The 18,610-nt window shown below is 34.2% G+C and overlaps 3 protein-coding genes and 1 long non-coding RNA gene across 6 annotated transcripts; 3 read left to right on the forward strand and 1 right to left on the reverse strand.

Moving 5' to 3' along the window:
• The first annotated feature begins 39 nt into the window (after positions 1-39).
• Positions 40-4,491, forward strand: LOC114877738 (exosome complex exonuclease RRP44). 2 transcript variants are annotated; one of them, XR_003789630.2, is made up of 15 exons: positions 40-203; positions 311-484; positions 551-708; positions 783-970; positions 1,041-1,267; positions 1,329-1,604; positions 1,687-1,971; positions 2,040-2,277; positions 2,344-2,602; positions 2,671-2,914; positions 3,003-3,223; positions 3,292-3,460; positions 3,547-3,825; positions 3,895-4,146; positions 4,229-4,491. XR_003789630.2 is itself a non-coding variant. In XM_029190694.2 (14 exons), the coding sequence occupies exons 1-14, from the start codon at positions 150-152 to the stop codon at positions 4,060-4,062; spliced, it is 2,940 nt and encodes a 979-aa protein (XP_029046527.1). In that variant the 5' UTR covers positions 40-149; the 3' UTR covers positions 4,063-4,491. The 2 variants fall into 2 exon arrangements, 1 of the variants encoding a protein (XP_029046527.1); XM_029190694.2 differs by having other exon boundaries at positions 3,895-4,491.
• Positions 4,492-4,782: 291 nt separating this feature from the next.
• LOC114877740 (eukaryotic peptide chain release factor GTP-binding subunit ERF3A) lies at positions 4,783-9,110 on the forward strand. The gene is made up of 7 exons (XM_029190697.2): positions 4,783-5,388; positions 6,004-6,191; positions 6,326-6,446; positions 6,530-6,992; positions 7,090-7,396; positions 7,477-7,909; positions 7,988-9,110. Exons 1-7 carry the CDS (start codon positions 5,148-5,150, stop codon positions 8,029-8,031), a joined length of 1,797 nt encoding a protein of 598 aa, XP_029046530.1. The 5' UTR covers positions 4,783-5,147; the 3' UTR covers positions 8,032-9,110.
• A 109-nt stretch (positions 9,111-9,219) lies between these two features.
• LOC114877739 (acyl-CoA synthetase short-chain family member 3, mitochondrial) lies at positions 9,220-17,225 on the reverse strand. The gene is made up of 12 exons (XM_029190695.2): positions 17,142-17,225; positions 13,657-13,819; positions 13,296-13,585; positions 12,932-13,028; positions 12,653-12,861; positions 11,676-11,904; positions 11,115-11,225; positions 10,845-11,044; positions 10,636-10,781; positions 10,354-10,576; positions 10,117-10,292; positions 9,220-10,004 (listed from the first exon to the last, which is right to left on the reverse strand). Exons 1-12 carry the CDS (start codon positions 17,197-17,199, stop codon positions 9,900-9,902), a joined length of 2,007 nt encoding a protein of 668 aa, XP_029046528.1. The 5' UTR covers positions 17,200-17,225; the 3' UTR covers positions 9,220-9,899.
• On the forward strand, positions 14,620-18,361 carry LOC123988288. Of its 2 annotated transcripts, none has more exons than XR_006829855.1 (6): positions 14,620-15,062; positions 15,154-15,257; positions 15,567-15,682; positions 16,866-17,013; positions 17,164-17,378; positions 18,275-18,361. It is a non-coding gene; the product is annotated as an uncharacterized LOC123988288 (long non-coding RNA). The 2 variants fall into 2 exon arrangements; XR_006829856.1 differs by having other exon boundaries at positions 16,869-17,013.
• Positions 18,362-18,610: the final 249 nt, after the last annotated feature.

Below are 18,610 nucleotides of genomic sequence, written 5' to 3' on the forward strand. Positions count from 1 at the left end.
GCCATGATTGTCATGTCGCGCAACTTATATAGTTTACGATACACGTGCAACGTTTAGTGCTTGATATACACATATATGTTTGAATTTAAGAAACATTTTATTTTATTTTATATACAGAAAGTATATTTTGCATAATATAAATAATCATCATGTTAAAAACGAAAGTTTTCTTTAGAAAAACTAAGGGAGGAAAGGTTTTTAAGGTATTGTATATGAAAACAAAGTATTTGTTTTTAGAATTATGTAAATGTGTTCTTTGTAATATTATTTAAACAAAGTAAATTAATGTAAAAATTGTTCCTCTGTACAGACAGTTAGAGAACATTATCTCAGAGATGATATTCACTGTGGTTCTAAAGCATGTGATAAATGCTTGTACAGAAACCGGAATATAATTTTAGATGATGAAGATTCAGGTGTAAAAAGCTCAAAACTATTGTATCCATATTACCTTCTGCTTGATACTAACATTATTTTAGATCAGGTAAACAGAATAATTTTACCAAATTATTTTTGTTACTTGCAGTGTTTATAACTCCTATAATTTTAGATTGATGTTTTGGAAGAAGATGTTATCTGTAATGTAATAATATTACAAACAGTGTTAGAAGAAATAAAACACAGAAGTTCTACTGTATATAAAAAATTGAAGGATGTAATTGCTAATACGCGTAGAAAATTTTATGTATTTGTTAATGAACATCATAAGTACGTCAAAACTACTATATTTATATTGCACATTCATATTGTATTACTAATTGTATTATGTTGTATTCAAATAGAGAAACTTACATTGAACGCAATCCAGGTGAAAGTGCAAATGACAGAAATGACAGAGCAATCAGAGTTGCAGCAAAATGGTACAACATGCATTTAAGTTCTCTTGGTTGCAAAATGAAAACTGTGTTATTAACTGATGATGTTCGTAATAGAGAGCTGGCAATTGCAGAAGGAATTCCTGTTCTTTCGAGTAAAGTTTTCTTTGTTAATCATATAAAATCATTATCTTCACTTCAACTTATGTTTGTGTTATTTCGCAGTGGAGGACTATGTTACTTCATTGGAAAATTCTGGATTTCTGGCAGATAAATTATGTAAAAAGAGTTACGGCACAGATTCCGATGGTCAAACAGTTTTTCCATGTCACCTTACACCATCTGAATTACACGAAGGTATAAAAAATGGCAAACTTCTACAAGGAACATTTGCCATATCAAGAGAAAATTTCCTTGAAGGATTCGTTAAAGTTGAAAGGGCCGAGAAAGAGGTAAATATTTGTTGTCTATATTTTTCATACGTATAAATTTATTACATATATTTGATTGCAGATTTTTATCCAAGGTCGTAGTAACCTTAATAGAGCAGTTGATGGTGATACAGTTGCATTAGAACTCTTAGCAGAGGATCAGTGGTCATCTCCCAGTGACATTGTCTTACAAGATGAAGAAGCAGATGTTGATGATGTGATAGAAACTGAGAAAGTATTAGATAAAATTATTTCTTCAAACAAAATGCAAAAGACACCAACTGGGAAGATTGTTGGTATTATTAGGAGAAATTGGAGGCAATATTGTGGGATACTTCAGCCTAGTAATATAGAAGGGGTAAATGTTTAGGAAGTTGTCATTATTAGCTCCTGCATATATATACACCTGTGTTTCACAATTCTGTCCTCTCTGTATATAGAATGTGAGACATTTGTTTGTGCCAGCTGAACGAAAAATACCTAAAATAAGAATTGAAACTAGACAATACTCAGTGTTAAGTAAACAAAGGATTATCGTTGCCATTGATTCTTGGCCGCGTAATTCAAGATATCCTCTTGGTCATTTTGTACGTGCATTGGGTGAAATAGGAGATAAAGCGACCGAAAACAAAGTAATACTTTTAGAGCACGATGTTCCGCATAGTAGATTCTCCGATGCAGTTCTTAGTTCACTTCCGAAGATGCCATGGCGCATCACAGATGCTGTATGTATAAACGTAAAAATGAAATTAACTTCTATAAAATCATTATGTACATCAAACATTGTTTCTAGGATTTAGTACAAAGAGAAGATCTTAGACACCTGGATATATGTTCAGTTGATCCACCAGGATGTACAGATATTGATGATGCGCTTCATTGTAGAGAACTACCAAATGGTAATCTTGAAGTAGGTGTACATATTGCGGACGTAACGCACTTTATTAGACCTGGAACTGCATTAGATAAAGAGGCAGCTTTACGAGCTACGACCGTGTATTTGGTTGACACAAGGATTCAAATGATTCCAGGTAAAAATTCATTTTTCTTTATTAGTCGTTATTCTAGTGCGTAACGCATTCTATTTATGATTATAGAACTACTCAGTACAAATCTCTGTTCTTTGAGGGGAAATGAAGAAAGATTAGCATTTTCCTGTATATGGGAAATGGACAAAGATGCGAATGTAATTAATACTAGACATTGTAAATCTATAATTCGTTCGCGAGCAGCAATGACTTACGACGAGGCTCAATTGAAAATCGACGATGCTACTCAGCAAGAGACAGTTGCAACATCATTGAGGAATCTTAATAGTTTAGCAAAGAAGTTAAAAAAGAGACGTTTAGAAAATGGGTATGTAAAATTTTCTCATCGAAACTCAGTACTCTGAATTGTAAAAAGAAAATTGCTGTTAATCACAGTGCACTAGTATTGGCATCTCCTGAAATTCGGTTCGAAGTGGATTCTGAAACTCACGATCCCATTGATGTGGAAGCTAAAAAATTGCGAGAAACTAATTCCATGGTTGAAGAATTTATGTTGCTAGCAAATATTTCAGTTGCTAAAAAGATTGTAGAAGAATTTCCAGAATGTGCAGTATTAAGAAGACATCCTGAACCACCGCTTGCCAATTTTGAACCGCTTATAAAAGCTGGAAAGAATCAGGTATGGAAAAGTTATTTGAAAACCAAGATCTGTAAATATTTTGTATGCAGTGATGATAAATTCCCAATATTTAATTCAATTTTATTAGGGTTTTGTTATAAACACTAACAGTGGCAAAGAATTGGCAGAATCTTTAGACAGATGTCATAAAGAAAACAATCCTTATTTTAACACTATGTTGAGAATACTCGCTACACGTTGTATGATGCAAGCTGTGTATTTCATTAGTGGAATGCATCAACCAAGTGAATACTTTCATTATGGTTTAGCATGCCCCATTTATACTCACTTTACATCACCTATTCGAAGGTAAAGTTGAAAACATAATAACCGAGAATGTATTTGGTTTTAATTTTATCGTTTACTTTGTTCTGTAGGTATGCGGATGTAATGGTACATCGTTTATTAGCAGTTTGCATTGGAGCCGATGCAACATATCCTGATTTATTGGACAAGAAGAAAAATCATGCGTTATGTCATAATCTAAATTATCGTAATAGAATGGCACAGTATGCTGGACGAGCGTCTGTTGCACTTAACACACATGTTTGTATCTTTTGAAGAACACTTTTTATTTAGAATTTTCTGAAAGTATTGTTTAAAGCTTACAAATAATATTTTTGTTTTTATAGTTGTTCTTTAGAGGAAAAATTCAGGATGAAGAAGGGTACATACTATTTGTGCGAAAAAATGCCTTACAAATATTAATTCCAAAGTATGGTCTAGAGGGAACTTTGTATTTGAACGAAAACAAAGCAAACTCTATAACATTTAAATACAACAACGAGGATCATTCACAAACTTGTGGAAATGTTATGTTCCGTACTTTTGATCCTGTTATAGTGCAAATAAGTTTGGACAGATCCAATGTACAGCATGAGAAATTAGTATTTAAACTGGTGAAACCATATGTAAGTATATTATAACATCGTGGAACGAATTGCCATGTTCATTAATTATTCATAAAATTGTATTCGTAGATTGCAGGTTTCAGTGTACCTTCAATAAACACAGAATGTTCATCAGTTGTATTAGTACAAAATCCAAAAGAGGTACCAAAAAGAAAGATGGACGTAGAAAAAACCTCAGATAAGAACACTAAAAGTGGAGGAAGTAAAAAGAAAAGGAAGAATAAGAAGCATCAGTAGTACTATGTACTATTGTTTGCTGTGAAAACTTCTATTTATGACTATTTTTTGTACATTGAAAACACATTGAGATAACATTGCTAAGTAATTCATGTTCATATCATTTTATTTGTGTACGCTAAAAAATAGGGAAAAACAAAACATGTAAGCGTTTTTATGATTATAGTGCACAGAATTTACCAGAAAAATATCTGCAGAAACTAGGGACTAAACTACAACAGTGAAATAATAAAAATGTAAAAAATAACATTTGGTTTGTACAAAATTAAACCAGACTTCTTGATGGTATGTACTTATATCATTTTTTACTGAAATGATTTAACATAACAATTATATTTGAACAGAAGAATAAATAAAGTACTATATTATTATTTATTGTAATACAAATACCGGTTACAATAAAAACGTAAATATGTGTATATGTAACAATCATGTTTGATAAAAAATTTTTTAATCAATGGAAGTATACATGTGTACTGACATCATAAGTCTTACTTGCAAGATAAGAATTACATACTTCCATTATTCAAAAGAATAACAAATAAAAGATAAGAAGGGGTATTTATTTTTGGGGGTGAGATGGCAATATAGTAGGAGGAGATTTTCTTCAGATACATTTTTTGTAGAAACTTCTATTCCACTCTACAATGTTACTTTTTGGTTGCGCCAAGAATGGAATTGGTGATACCAACATTATCGTGTGACTAGAGATATTTTGGTAAATGCGAACTTTAAAATTAGAACGTCATTTGTTGTGCCGCCTTAATTCGCTCAACTTATTTCTTTGAGATTTGTAGTGACGGTAAATCGGGTGTACGCGGTAAAACGACGGAACCTTCTCGTGTTGAAAGTTGGTGTTTTGATGTTTGTAGTTCCGGCGAAGTAGAACAACGAAACAGACCACGGGGGTCACACGCGGGGTACCGATACGCGTGTACGGTGTGCGCGGATATCATAAATAATTATTTTTTTAAACCCCGTCCCAATTGTAACTGCAGTTCAATCGAAATCCTGCACATAGCGTAGCGTGATTTCCGTGTTCGATTAATCTACGAAGCCGGTTCGACAACTGAACTCTAATAAATATGGCGAATAGTTTAGCACCAGATTCGTGGGAACAGCAGGCGGATAACGGAGACATCGCTCCACCACAGGATAAGTCCATCGAGAGTAAATTTTCCACTTTAAACGTAAATGCTGCGGAATTCGTGCCTTCCTTCTGCATCAACTCTTCACCGCAGAACAGTAATACGGCCGACAGTTCCTGCAATGTCGCTGTCATGATGAATACTGTAACCACTTCTATGCCTCCTGAAATACATCATGGTTAGTCTTCATATAAACCATGATTAGTAATCAACTATTTTCTTCTGAATAATTTTACTTAGTTTTTGTGTAGAAATGTAGGATTTAAGTTCCTATTATTCTAAGTTATCTGTAATAACCCATGCGACTAACCCCCATTATTTTGTTCGTATACAGGTTCTAATATCTTTTATATTTGTCATCGACAAACATATACCAACAGAATCTGCTACTATATAAAAATCCATCAAGCTTTATCTTTGTATATTGACCTTAATTGCCTGAAGAAAGAGATTACAATGATTTTTACTACAATATGTATATCTTTAATGTTAACTCAATATTGTGCAATGCTCAGACTGTTGCTAAATTCAAATCATTTATTTATCTAATAAAATATGAAGTTAACACTTTAGTGTATTAAAAATGAATCACAGATATTGATAAAGCATGATACTATAAGAGCTTTTTATCCTAATATGTTTCATGAACTTGAGATCAAAACAGAATGTTTCAGTTTTTAATCTTAAACACTTGTGTATCTTTAAAATTACTTTGTATTCTAGTACAATTATTTCATTTGTATTTCAGTAAATAAAGCAGAGTTTTATTCAAAGTAAAATTTCTTTATTGTAGGCAATAATACTCCAGTGGTTCTACCAGATCCAGTTGGTACTCGCGTGGAGGAACCACCTGCTGGGGGAGGGGCTCCACCTCCGAATGTTACTGATCAAATAAATACTAGTCCTGAGCATCAACCGGCTGATTCTTGGGAAGAAGCGGCAGTAGACGGCGATCCTCTTTTAACTCCTGAAAATGAAGAAGTATGTTCAAGCTTTTGTAAATAGCCTGGCATATATAGGAGAAGCGATCTTAGTCTTAAGTTTATTTAAACTTCATTGTAGTATAGTTTTATTTTCAAGTTTGTTCCTAACTGATTTATCTGAATGTTTTTTAGGCTGAGAATGAGGAAGACGAAGAGATGGTTGTTAAAGTACCTAAGAAAAAACCTGTTAAAGTAACAGAGGACACTAAAAGTAAAAAGGAGCATGTTAATGTTGTTTTTATAGGACACGTTGGTATGTATCATTTGCATTTCTTAATTAAAAAAAGATATATCAGTTCAAAATGATAGTAACGTTATGGATATCCGTTTTTACAGATGCAGGAAAATCAACGATTGGTGGTCAAATTATGGCATTAACGGGAATGGTTGACAAAAGAACACTAGAAAAGTATGAAAGAGAAGCAAAAGAAAGAAGTAGAGAAACGTGGTATTTGAGTTGGGCCTTAGATACTAATCAAGAGGAACGAGAAAAAGGAAAAACGGTGGAAGTCGGTAGAGCGTACTTTGAAACTGAACGAAAGCATTTTACAATATTAGATGCACCTGGTCATAAGAGTTTTGTACCTAATATGATTGGTGGAGCAGCACAAGCCGATCTCGCGGTTTTAGTTATTTCTGCGCGGAAAGGAGAGTTCGAAACGGGTTTCGACAGAGGCGGTCAAACGAGAGAGCACGCTATGTTAGCCAAAACTGCTGGTGTTAAACATCTGGTTGTGTTAGTAAATAAAATGGATGATCCGACGGTGGAGTGGGATGAGGGAAGGTACAATGAGTGCAGGTAAGTTATTTGCGTTTTTTTTTTTTTTTTTTTATAAATCTAAGGTAACAAGTTTATTAATTTTATTGAATGTTAAATTAATTATTGGATTATTTAGGGATAAAATACTGCCCTATCTGCGTAAACTGGGGTTCAATCCCGCTAAAGATCTTACATTTATGCCAGTCTCAGGGCAGCTCGGTATTGGCTTGAAAGACCCGATACCAGAACATCTTTGTACGTGGTATACTGGCCCACCATTCATATCCTTCATTGACTCTTTACCGTCGCTTAATCGCAAAAACAATGGACCGTTTATCATGCCAATTGTTGATAAATATAAAGACATGGGAACGGTGGTGATGGGAAAAGTTGAAGCAGGAGAAGCAAAAAAGGGACATTCGCTACTTGTTATGCCGAATAGGGTAAAAATACTGCTATTATTTCGGTTCGTTCCGTTTCATTTTATTATCTGTCCTTTACTTATTTAACCGTGTTTCATTAGACGGCAGTGACGGTAGATCAGTTGTGGTCGGACGATGAAGAAGTGACATCGGTTGGTCCTGGAGAGAACGTGAAGATCAAGTTAAAAGGCATCGAAGAAGAAGACGTCAGCCCTGGATTTGTCCTATGCGACAGCAACAATCCGATTAAAACAGGAAAGGTGTTTGACGCGCAAGTTGTTATTTTGGAGCATAAGAGTATCATCTGCGCTGGATACAGTGCTGTGATGCATATTCATTGCGCTGCGGAGGAAGTTAGAGTGAAAGCATTGATCTGTCTGGTCGATAAGAAAACGGGAGATAAGAGTAAAACAAGGCCGAGGTTCGTTAAGCAAGATCAAGTGGCAATAATGAGAATCGAGTGCGCTGGTGTGATATGCCTTGAAAGATTTAAATTATTTCCACAAATGGGACGTTTTACCCTTAGGGATGAAAGTAAGTACATAACGATATTAGAAAGGTTCGTTCACATTCAGTGAACAACATTTTCATTGATCCTTTATCAATTTTTAGATAAGACTATTGCAATTGGTAAGGTGCTGAAAGTGGTGGAGTAAAGTTACTCAACTGTGACCACAGATTGGGATAATAATCGACTTTGATAACGACAAATACAGAAAAGACGCAAGCCAAACACAGTACGCACGAGAGAGAGAGAAAAAAAAAAAACGGAACTAGCGTGACTGCTCGCGAACTACTGTTAATGTAACATACAATCATCTTACACAAGAAGCAAAAGAATTTTACATCAAAGAAAAGCACATACATCGTATGCACAGACAGTTGGGCCGGGGTTTGGGGTCAATCGGGGCAGGGGAGGGTATTTATAACCTGAAATAAAGAAAAAAAAAGCAAACAAACAAATAGATTTGATTATATAGATAAGGAGACAAACAACTAAAAAAAAACTCAAGAGCGCGTGTTCCTTCTAATTAGGTAAGCCGAACGACAGCACTCACGTTGAGTTCACAACAAAATGGATTAATGATCAAACTGATGATTAGTGTCTCCTTGATATTGTAAAACACGATATTTTTATTCTTCTGAGGTGCGAGACATTAATGAAACGTAAAGAAGAGGATTACCGATTATGAGATAAAACTAAGAAATAAAAAAATACAAATATTATTAATATTATTATAATGATTATTGAATAATTATTATTGAATAATTATTATTAAATTGGTGGTAAGAAACGAGGGAAAAAGATAAAAAACAAAAGTTTATTAAATCAACCAGATAGTGTTAAACGACAATTTATAATTATAAAATTAATATTATTATTACTATTATTATACTGTTTCTTATTACATTGTCATTAAAAACAAATTTGCAAGAAAATTGTCCTCTACTAATTTTGGTAAGAGAATTTTTGATGTGTATGGTTGATTTGCTTTTTCTTGCACGTACTATTTCTGTTAATTCAATTAATTGGTGTTGTTCGATGGCGCCAAAGGTTCGTGTATTGTATCGATGTACTACGTGTCTGTTAACACCAGATGTTCTTACAAACACTTGTGCTTTTCCAGAAAGAGATTTCGATGATTTATAGCGTTACATGCGATCAAAGAAAAAAAAAATTAATGTCGAGATTTAACCGAAAAAGGAAGTTAATATAGAGAATTTTCAAAGCAGACATTTTGTGAGTGCTTTCTTTACATGTATTACTGCTTTTTTCTTTTCTTTGCTCTGTTTTATTCTAACGGATACTAAAAAACAATATCTGCGTCTTTTGTCCTGTTTCATTTTTTTTTTTTTTTTTTTTTTTACTATATGTATATTGTTGAATCATTTTTGATTCTGTTTTATTTAATGTTTTATAACGAATCTGATTTACCAACAATACGAATATTACAATCATTAATTTTATTTCTATAAATTGTTCGGAAACATTTATTGTACGCGTTGTTATAATTTTTAAACTTGTTAATATAATATTCCAGTCGGAACATTAAACAAAAAAAAAAAAGGTATTACAATTTATACTTTTTTTTTCTTATTTCTTATATAATTTCGGTAATACAGATTAAAAGTAACAGTGTAAAATATATTCAGACAAAACTTACACAAATTTCGGAGAATTTATTCTTTTTTGTAATGTTAACAAGACAAAAATATATACATGGTTGTTTTCAAAATAACTTTTTCATAATTTAAGGTACATTATCTTTGTAAGTGCAGCAACGGCCTAACGGTGAGTGATACTATCAAGTTAGTTTTACTTTCGACTTCGTTTGCTGTTCTTTTTTTACTGCGATTTTTAGTGCAATTCATAATTTGTTAACTCGAATTTTTGACACGTATTTGTCAAACATTCCTATGCGTGTCTGTATATCGTATGTAGGTTTATTACATTTTATATGACAATTATTAAAAAGAAAAAAGAAAAGAAGAAAGTTTATATAATAAAGTGGTCAAATCTTAATTACACTGATAATTGAGGATCAGGTGCTAGTTTAGCGTATCCAAGTTTTTGAAGTACCTCTTTGATTTCATGATACACCGATACATCCTCTATTGTACTTGGTATCTGGAGAAGAGAAAAAACAATACAATTTTCCATTGGCGAATGAATAAACATTGAGAATATCATTCCTCATTCTAGTATACTTACTGTTTATTAATAGACAAAGTTTCCTTACCTTAACCAGTCTCGAATGTGCTAAGTTGGAGATAGATTTTCGAATAATCTTCCCTGAACGTGTTCTAGGCAATGCTTTGACAGCAGCAGCTATTCTAAACGATGCTATGGGGCCAATTAAATTTCTTACACGTGTTACCAGTTCCTCGTTGATTTGTACCTCGTTCTTTGTTGTGTCTTGAAACAAAATTTATAAAAAGGTAAACTTTTTTTTAAAACAATTCTACTAAATCTTTACCTTCTTTCATTATATAAAGGCATAAAGGAATTTCTCCTTTAGTAGGGTCTGGTACCCCAATCACAGCTGCATCCACAACATCAGGATGAGCCATAACGACGTCTTCGAGGGCAGAGGTGGACAGCCTGTGACCAGCTACGTTGATTACATCGTCGTCCCGTGCCATCACGTAGATGTATCCAAACTCATCTTTGTAACCGACATCCATGGTATCGTAGTAACCCTGATACATTGTTTTTTCTCTACATAATGTTCTTTATAATAGAAATACATTAGACTTACCAGAAACCTTGAGAAGTATATTTCTTTGAATCTTTCATCAGCTTTATAAAGAGTGGACATGCAACTAGGTGGTAAAGGTAATTTTATGGCGATTCTTGCTAATTCATGTGCTTTTGCCTTGCTACCATCGTCCCGTAAAATGTCAACTGGACAAAGGGAAAATCAATTTTATATACAATTTTCTTTTTTAGAGTCCGATGAGAACTTACTATGGTAACCAGGAATTGGAGGGCCAGTACTGTGTTTTGGTAAACTAGGATGATGACCGTATCCTAAGCATAGTGCTGTGATAGGGAGACCAGTTTCCGATTGCCACCAGTTGTTCAATATGGGAACTTTGAACGTTTTCTCAGCCCACAATTTCGTCTCGTTATCGCAGAATTCTCCAGCAACAAATATAGTTTTTAAACTGGACAAATTAATTTTGTTAAACGGTGGTGTAGGCACATCAAATTTTGTATTATTTAATTTAAGCTTACGACTTAGTAGAGTATTTTCCACCCAACAGTACATCTGGATCAGCGCGTCTTATTACCCGCAATGCAGTGGGTACGCAGAACAACGCGTTTACACTGTGCTGTTCTATTACTCTGTAAAAGATAGAATCTTAATTAGCCTAACATGAACTGTACAGGGTGATCCTCTCGCTAGTGGACCCAAAGGAAGTGCCTCGACAATAGAAAGAAGAAGTCGACATCCCATTTCTATCATCGCTTACTTGACGGAGGTGGCCCTTGCAGCGGAGACGGCTGTGTGCGTGAAAATGTGTGTAACGAGCAGAAGAGTTCCATTTAAACGTTGTGGAAAATAGAATATTTTCTTAATACATTTTCACGCACACAGCCGTCTCCGCTGCAAGGGCCACCTTCGTCAAGCAAGTGATGACAGAAATGGGATATCGACTTCTACATTCTATTGTGACGGTACTTCCTTTCGGGTAGCGTAGCGAGAGGATCACCCTGTATTGTTACGGCACTTCCTTTGGGCCTACTAGCGAGAGGATCACCCCATATATTTGTATCTACGTTAAGCATTTGAACCTAAAGTATTGCGCTGCATCCGGTGTTCTGTCAGGTTTTCCTTCGTACATAACGCTTGTCGCACCGTAGACAAGAGGTCCATAACAAATGTAAGAATGGCCAACGACCCAGCCCATATCCGAGGCTACCCACCAAACAGAATCCTTGTCTACACCATAAACTGTCTTCATTGTCCAACAAACGACAACCAGGTGACCGCCAACTGTTCTCAGAATTCCTTTTGGTTGACCTTTAATAATAAAGTTTGATTCGGTAATTTCATTTTGTTTCAGAGACTTAATGTATTAAAGATTCCATTCCAAACAACTTCCTTTGACGTTTACATAATGAAGTAATTGTACAATGTGATATTAAAAATATACATTCAGACGGTTAATGACTTTTTCCGGACGTAATACATTTTGTATGCGTCGCAGCGAACGAAAAACAGTAAAAACAAACTTTTAACAACACTAAATATAATGCTGTAAATTAAAAAAAAATTCTCAAATCTAATGGCAGGATAAGTTTTATCTTCCTTGTTGAAAATTATACAATTTTCAGTGGCAGGACTTAATGCCAATCTGGAAGCAGCATATACATATAATTAATGTTTCATTTATACAGGGTGTTCGACAACAGGTGGGAGATTTTTTAATGTTTAAAAATTTGACTAAAAGGCGCCTGAAACCTGCAACCTGTTCAGCACCGACGACTGAACGTCAGGTCAACAGGGGTGAGTACAGTCATAACCAAGAATCATTGAATAGTAGAAACTTACCTCGTGCTATTCTGTTTCAGGGTACTGCAGCATTCGGCTTTCTCTTCTTGGTTATGACTGTACCGACCCTTGCTGACCTGACGTTCAGTCGTCGGTGCTGGGCAGGTTGCAGGTTACAGGCGCTTTTTACGCGAATGCTTAAACGTTAATTACTGGGCAACAAAGTCGCAAACGCTTGTTGTCGAACACCCTGTATAAATAGCTATAGTTAGTTTACCTGTTGTCCCTGATGTATACATGATGTACAAAGGGTCATTTGCTTCAACAGGTTGACACGGATGAGGTTTTGACTTGTTTATCACATCGTCCCAGTCATACTGATCCTCCAGTAAGGGACTTTGCCATATATTTCTTCTCTGAAATATAATGCATCCTGGTTTCTTCACAGTAATTATGCTCAAAGCGCCGTTGAGCATCGTTGTATACCTAAAATTAGAATGTATATACTTGTAAATTCTTTAAATATAATCGGGCTTTCAAAGAAGATAAACTGTACTTGACGATCTTCGTCGGTTCCAGACCGCAACTAGCTGCAATTATCACTTTAGGTTTCGCGTGTTCTATCCTGGTAGCTAATTCCTTTGCAGCAAAACCTAAAATTTAAATTAATAATTAAATAAACTCTTTTATGACTCATAATGGTAAATAGCGTTAATTATAATTTTCATGGCAAAGTTGATTTTGAATGACGGAAGTAGTACAAGTAAATGATATCTCTTCCTAAGAAATAAAATATGTATTGTAATTTAATTCCTTATCATATTATATTTTATTCACTTTATTTCAAATTCGAATAATTTATATTTCATTCACTGTAAAATTATTATAAAGATTGTTTTGATTGAAAATAAAAATTTTACCGCCAAATACTACTGAGTGGACAGCTCCGAGCCGCGTGGTCGCCAGCATTGCTATTATGGTTTCCGGGATAAGCGGCATGTAAATAATTACTACATCTCCTTTGCGTACACCCATGTCAGCCAGAGCACCAGCCAATAAAGATGTTTTCTCCATAAGATCATTGTAAGTTACTCTTCGAATTGTAGATGTTAGAGGACTGTCGTGGATCAATGCTGTTTTATTTCCATTTCCCGCGTAAACATGGCGGTCTACCGCGTTGTAACAGGCGTTCAGTTCACCGCCAACGAACCTGTGAATTTCATTACTATAGAATTTCGATACAACAGGGTTTTCGATACATTTAAATTTCTATAAGAATACCATTTCGTGAACGGCTGTTTAGTATTATCTAATACTTTCTTCCAAGGTTTACTCCAGTCCACGCACTTCGCAACTTCCCCCCAAAATTTCTCCGGATTCTCTATGGATTCTTTGTGAGCTTCTTCGTATTTTTGACAAGGAATATGAGGACTTACGATGTAATCTGTAAGGGAAAGTAAACGTGAGCCACCCTATTTTATTTGTACATATGTCACCGACTTTGAAATCAATAGAAAAGAAAGTGGCAATGACATTAAAGCAATGACATTAAAATATGAAAAATACATACGATCTTCTCAGCATAATGTTAATGTACAATGTATTTGCATACATCGTACAGACTACAAGATACATAGTAACTCTATTACTAACTATGTCCATACGAAAATGGCTAAATGGAAGGTGTGCGAAAAATTGTTTTTCAAAATGGAATACTTTGATTCAGAAAGTCTGTTTCTAGTTCGTTAATTGTTTGTAGTTCGACGACTGACTACATATATGTACATACATATGGTGAAACTTAATTACCCTATTGAAGTCGTTCGATGCTGAAAGGTTAAACAGCTTTGAACCTTATTATTCATACGTTTTAAATACCAGTCACTCTTCACTTTAACGTATCGTTTATAACGTTTGTAAAGCTCGTCGAGTTGAACACACCTATACCCCATTTAGCCGGGCAGACGGCTAATTGTTTAAAAGATATTAATAATTAAAGTTAATTACTACTTATATTGAGAAGTCTGACGAACTCACAATTGCAAACAGTTAGCTCTGCGGTTAAACACGTGGCTCACAATCTAAAGGTTCACGGTTCAAATCCTCGGTTCCCAACTTTTTTTTTTAATGGTAATTTGTCTCTTTTTGAATAACTATTACAGTTGTGTTATAATCATTTATTAATAATTAATTATATACGCTGCTTTTTATTTACAGCTACTTATCTTTATATTAGAAAAGATTTACATTCGTCTTCACGATGTTCTTCGCTCATGCATTCTTATGCATCGCTAATTTGCATAAACTGTCCGATTGTTTTGGATTCTTCACTAATGTCTTTTGTGCCTTTTTCTAATAGTAGAAATAAATCCTCATTTTTTAATAACTTAATGACCAACTAACTAACTAACTTTAATTGTTAATTATCTTTAAAACAATTAGCTCTACAAGGTGGCAAAATTTCATTAATAGAAAAGTTGTTTACAAGTATTCATCGGTCGGTAAATATGTCTAATATGTCTAAATATCTAAATTACTTAAAGTAATCCAAAGTAGATGTCACCATTGTTGTTTTGAGTGTACCGATTATTTCAAAATTTCATTTGATTAACGTAGTTAAAAATAAATGACAGGTTTCAAAATGGAATCCAGTGTACCATCAAAATTAAGAACCTGAAAGCATTATGGTATTTTATCCATTGAACTACTACATTTCATGCAACAAGTGCAGTAATTAAGCTTAAAATAAAGCCACAATTTTATCGTTTGTTGTCGCAGGGCGTGCAATATAGTGACAGTAGAGTCATGGCCGCAAAGCGTGACCGTTTAATGCTTTCCTTCCGCAAACTTTGATGCACGGCGATCGTACCGCGAGGCAAAAGGTAACGTTTACTTCTGTAATCTCCACCATGTAGCCGTGATTCATGAATATTTAAATATCTCGTGTTGGGAACACTGTCTTACCGATATTTTTTTTTTACCTCTACCGATGAATAATTCAACGTGAGTCGACGGTACCGAGTTCATAGTAATTTCTTATGCTGCCCAACGCCTCTTTTAATATACCACCTATGTGTTCGCGTGTTCGTGTGTATCGCGAATTACGAGTATCGTGTAGAAACAAGCTTAATACTTTCTCACTGATACCATCTAAGGTAATCAAAATCTTATACTCGTTTTGCTTATTACAGGGGCACAACAAGAAGCTTTTCAGATTACTTTAATCAGTTAATTGTTGACATTAGGAAAAAGAAAGGGGTGCAGACGGCGAGCATTTTCACAAAGATGATGCAGAATTATCATAAGAGTATGAATAATCCTTTGGAAAAAAAAAATACAAATGAATGATAATTATAAGATATCTAATATTATCACTCATAGTAAACACCATTGTAAAATTTTGGTTGAATTACACATTTTTATAATTCTATATACATTATTACAACATTTTTATCCGGTTACCGTTAATATCTTTTTATTCCTGTTTACGCAATTGTAAGAAACTTTGTAAGTACATAATATCGAAAGTCCAATTGTTTCCTGGGCGAATATTCAAATTTTACGTTAAAATGCGAAACAATGCATTAACACTTTGCCGGTCGTATATTTTAAAGAATCAACGGTTCTTGTAATTCCGTAGTTCTTTTTATAGATTACCGAGTAAATTACACTCGAATCATTCCACGATATACTTTATAAAACAACGAATTTTTATACTGTAATTAATACACGATCAAATACAGGTAGGTCTCGATTAGTGCGAGTAATAAATCTCAGAAATTGTTCGCATTATTTAAATTCGTACTATTCGAGTACTTGAAATATTGATTCTTAAAGAAAATATACGATGAAAATTTTGAAATATACCTTTCATACGTATATTATTAATTTATAATAGCATAAACATGTTTATTATTGTTTTAAGTATTTTAACAGTGTTGATTGTACTTTATTCTGCTTTTTAGCACGCTCCATTGAGTTTGCTTATGTTATACTTCTACTGATTAAATTATATTTATGTTCAATAATATAATTAAACTTATTTTATTTATGAAAAACTCATTTGTTTATGATGAATCGATATTTGAGGATTTCATTCAAGATATATTATTGTTAATAAAAATTTTATTTGTTGGACCGCGATGATTTATTGAATCAAGGAGCGTGCTTCGAATACGGTTTGACCGCAGTTGTTCATTATATGTGATGATAAACCCGCAGTATTTTATCCAAGTCTCTGTTAACTTGCATGCTTCGATCCATGTCTGGATTAATTGAATTTTTGTTCGCATTAAATGCGACCTGGTATCATTTTAAAATTCGCACTATGTGAACACGGATTAATCGAGATTTACCTGTATATGAAAATTATGAATATATAACAGCGTCTGTTAAAGTGTTAATGAGATAAGAAAAAGAGCGAAAATTTTGTTTACAGTACCCTTCGGCGGGTATGTTCTTAATGCGTTTAATTATTTATCAACATTTAGTAGGTGCGAGTGCATCCGGAAAATAGCAGCTGCGACGGATAATTAAATTTGATCAAGCTAATGGGTATTACCGGTGGACTTCCTCAACAATGAAATTTTGACGTTCACGGAAAACTTAACGATTCTATTGCCAACATTAATCGCACCTGTAAGCGAAAATGTTCCAGACGCTTAATTGCTGATAATAAATGTCGTAAACACGTGTTGTTGAAAAAAAGAAATGGATTCTGCGGACGACGAATTACAGTATTGATACATTGGCAAAAGAGCGCTTACCAATTCCTTTATCCTTTTGCAGGATCTCTGAGCCGGCGATTAACGACTGGAAGCTCATTTTGTTTAAGATTTGAAGTTTAAAAAAGCCAGCATTCAGATGATGAAACTAATAACGTTTTCGTATCCACGAAGAGGTGTCTTTTCACTATTCACCTGGTCATTTGTTGACCCCAAGATTGCAATAATGATGCACTATAATTAAAAGGAAATCATGAATTTAATTCAGTGGATCCTCAGGTATTTTTCTACTTTTATACCTTATTTAATCATGAAGTCGTCGAAGACTAGATTCCGATGAAATTCCCGATCAGATTATGTTTATTAGGGTTGAAAACTGACCCTCGGTGCTCCGGTTGTGAAGGAATATTTCGGATATATGTATGAGCCTTGTAACTTGTTGCCTATGTTAAAAGGTATCTTTATTTTATACAGTAAGGTAGGGCATTATCGAGAATGTCAATCGAAACGGATTTACTTAGGACACGTTGTTCCACTATCGTTTAAGTTGTATAATAATGTTCAATGACAAGACTGTATTATATTATTTTTAACTCTGTTAAAATTTATGGGAATGGGGTTAACTTGTATCGTTATCTAACGAGGGGAGTTACCCAAATATTATGCTCACTTATTAATGAAACTCTGCCATCGTGTAGAGCTCGCCGAGCTGAATACGCCTATACCCCGTTTTGGGGGCAGATGGCTAATTGTTTAAAAGATATTAACAATTAAAGTTAGTTACTCCTTACTAACTCACACGTGGAAATGGTCAGCTCCGTTTCTATCTGTGAGTTTGTTATACTTCAGAATATAAGGAGTAACTAACTTTAATTGTTAATATCTTTTAAACAACGTCTGCCTCCCAAAATGGGGTATACGCGTGTTTAGCTCGACGAGCTCTACAAGGTGCAGAGTTTCATTAATAAGTAAGTGTAACACTTGGGTAGTTCCCCTTGTAAGTAAAGAATTTGATGAGTTAAAGTTTTAATATAGATATAAAAGAGATACCTGTAGGTGTTTAACGTAGAAATTGCGATCTTCCATGCGATTACAATTTAATTTTATATATAATACTGGAAACAATCTTTGTTCAAACTATAAATTTTAATATTGTTTATTTACTTTTGTTGCAGGATGTTAAAATCGAACTTATGAAACATCCGAAGATTCTCCACTGTTTTATACACGGTTCCTTGATCACAGTTCAAACAATTATTTAAGACATCTTCGTTAACACTTTTCGGATATTATTTCGAACGATTTCCAACGTTCAACTCGAACAAGAAATATTCTATTGAAAATCGTACTTGATCGTGGAAAACAAATCACAGATATAACACGACCAACATACTCAAGAAAACTGAGAATTGTCGCCTTATATCAGAGATATCCATCCAAAGTCAGACCTCCTTCCGATCGGCCCCCACTCCGTCTATTCCCCTTAGGTAGGTTGTGGTTTGCATTCGAAT

The sequence above is a fragment of the Osmia bicornis genome, chromosome 11 (assembly GCF_907164935.1).
Source record: "Osmia bicornis bicornis chromosome 11, iOsmBic2.1, whole genome shotgun sequence".
Taxonomy (NCBI): Eukaryota; Metazoa; Arthropoda; class Insecta; order Hymenoptera; family Megachilidae; genus Osmia; species Osmia bicornis.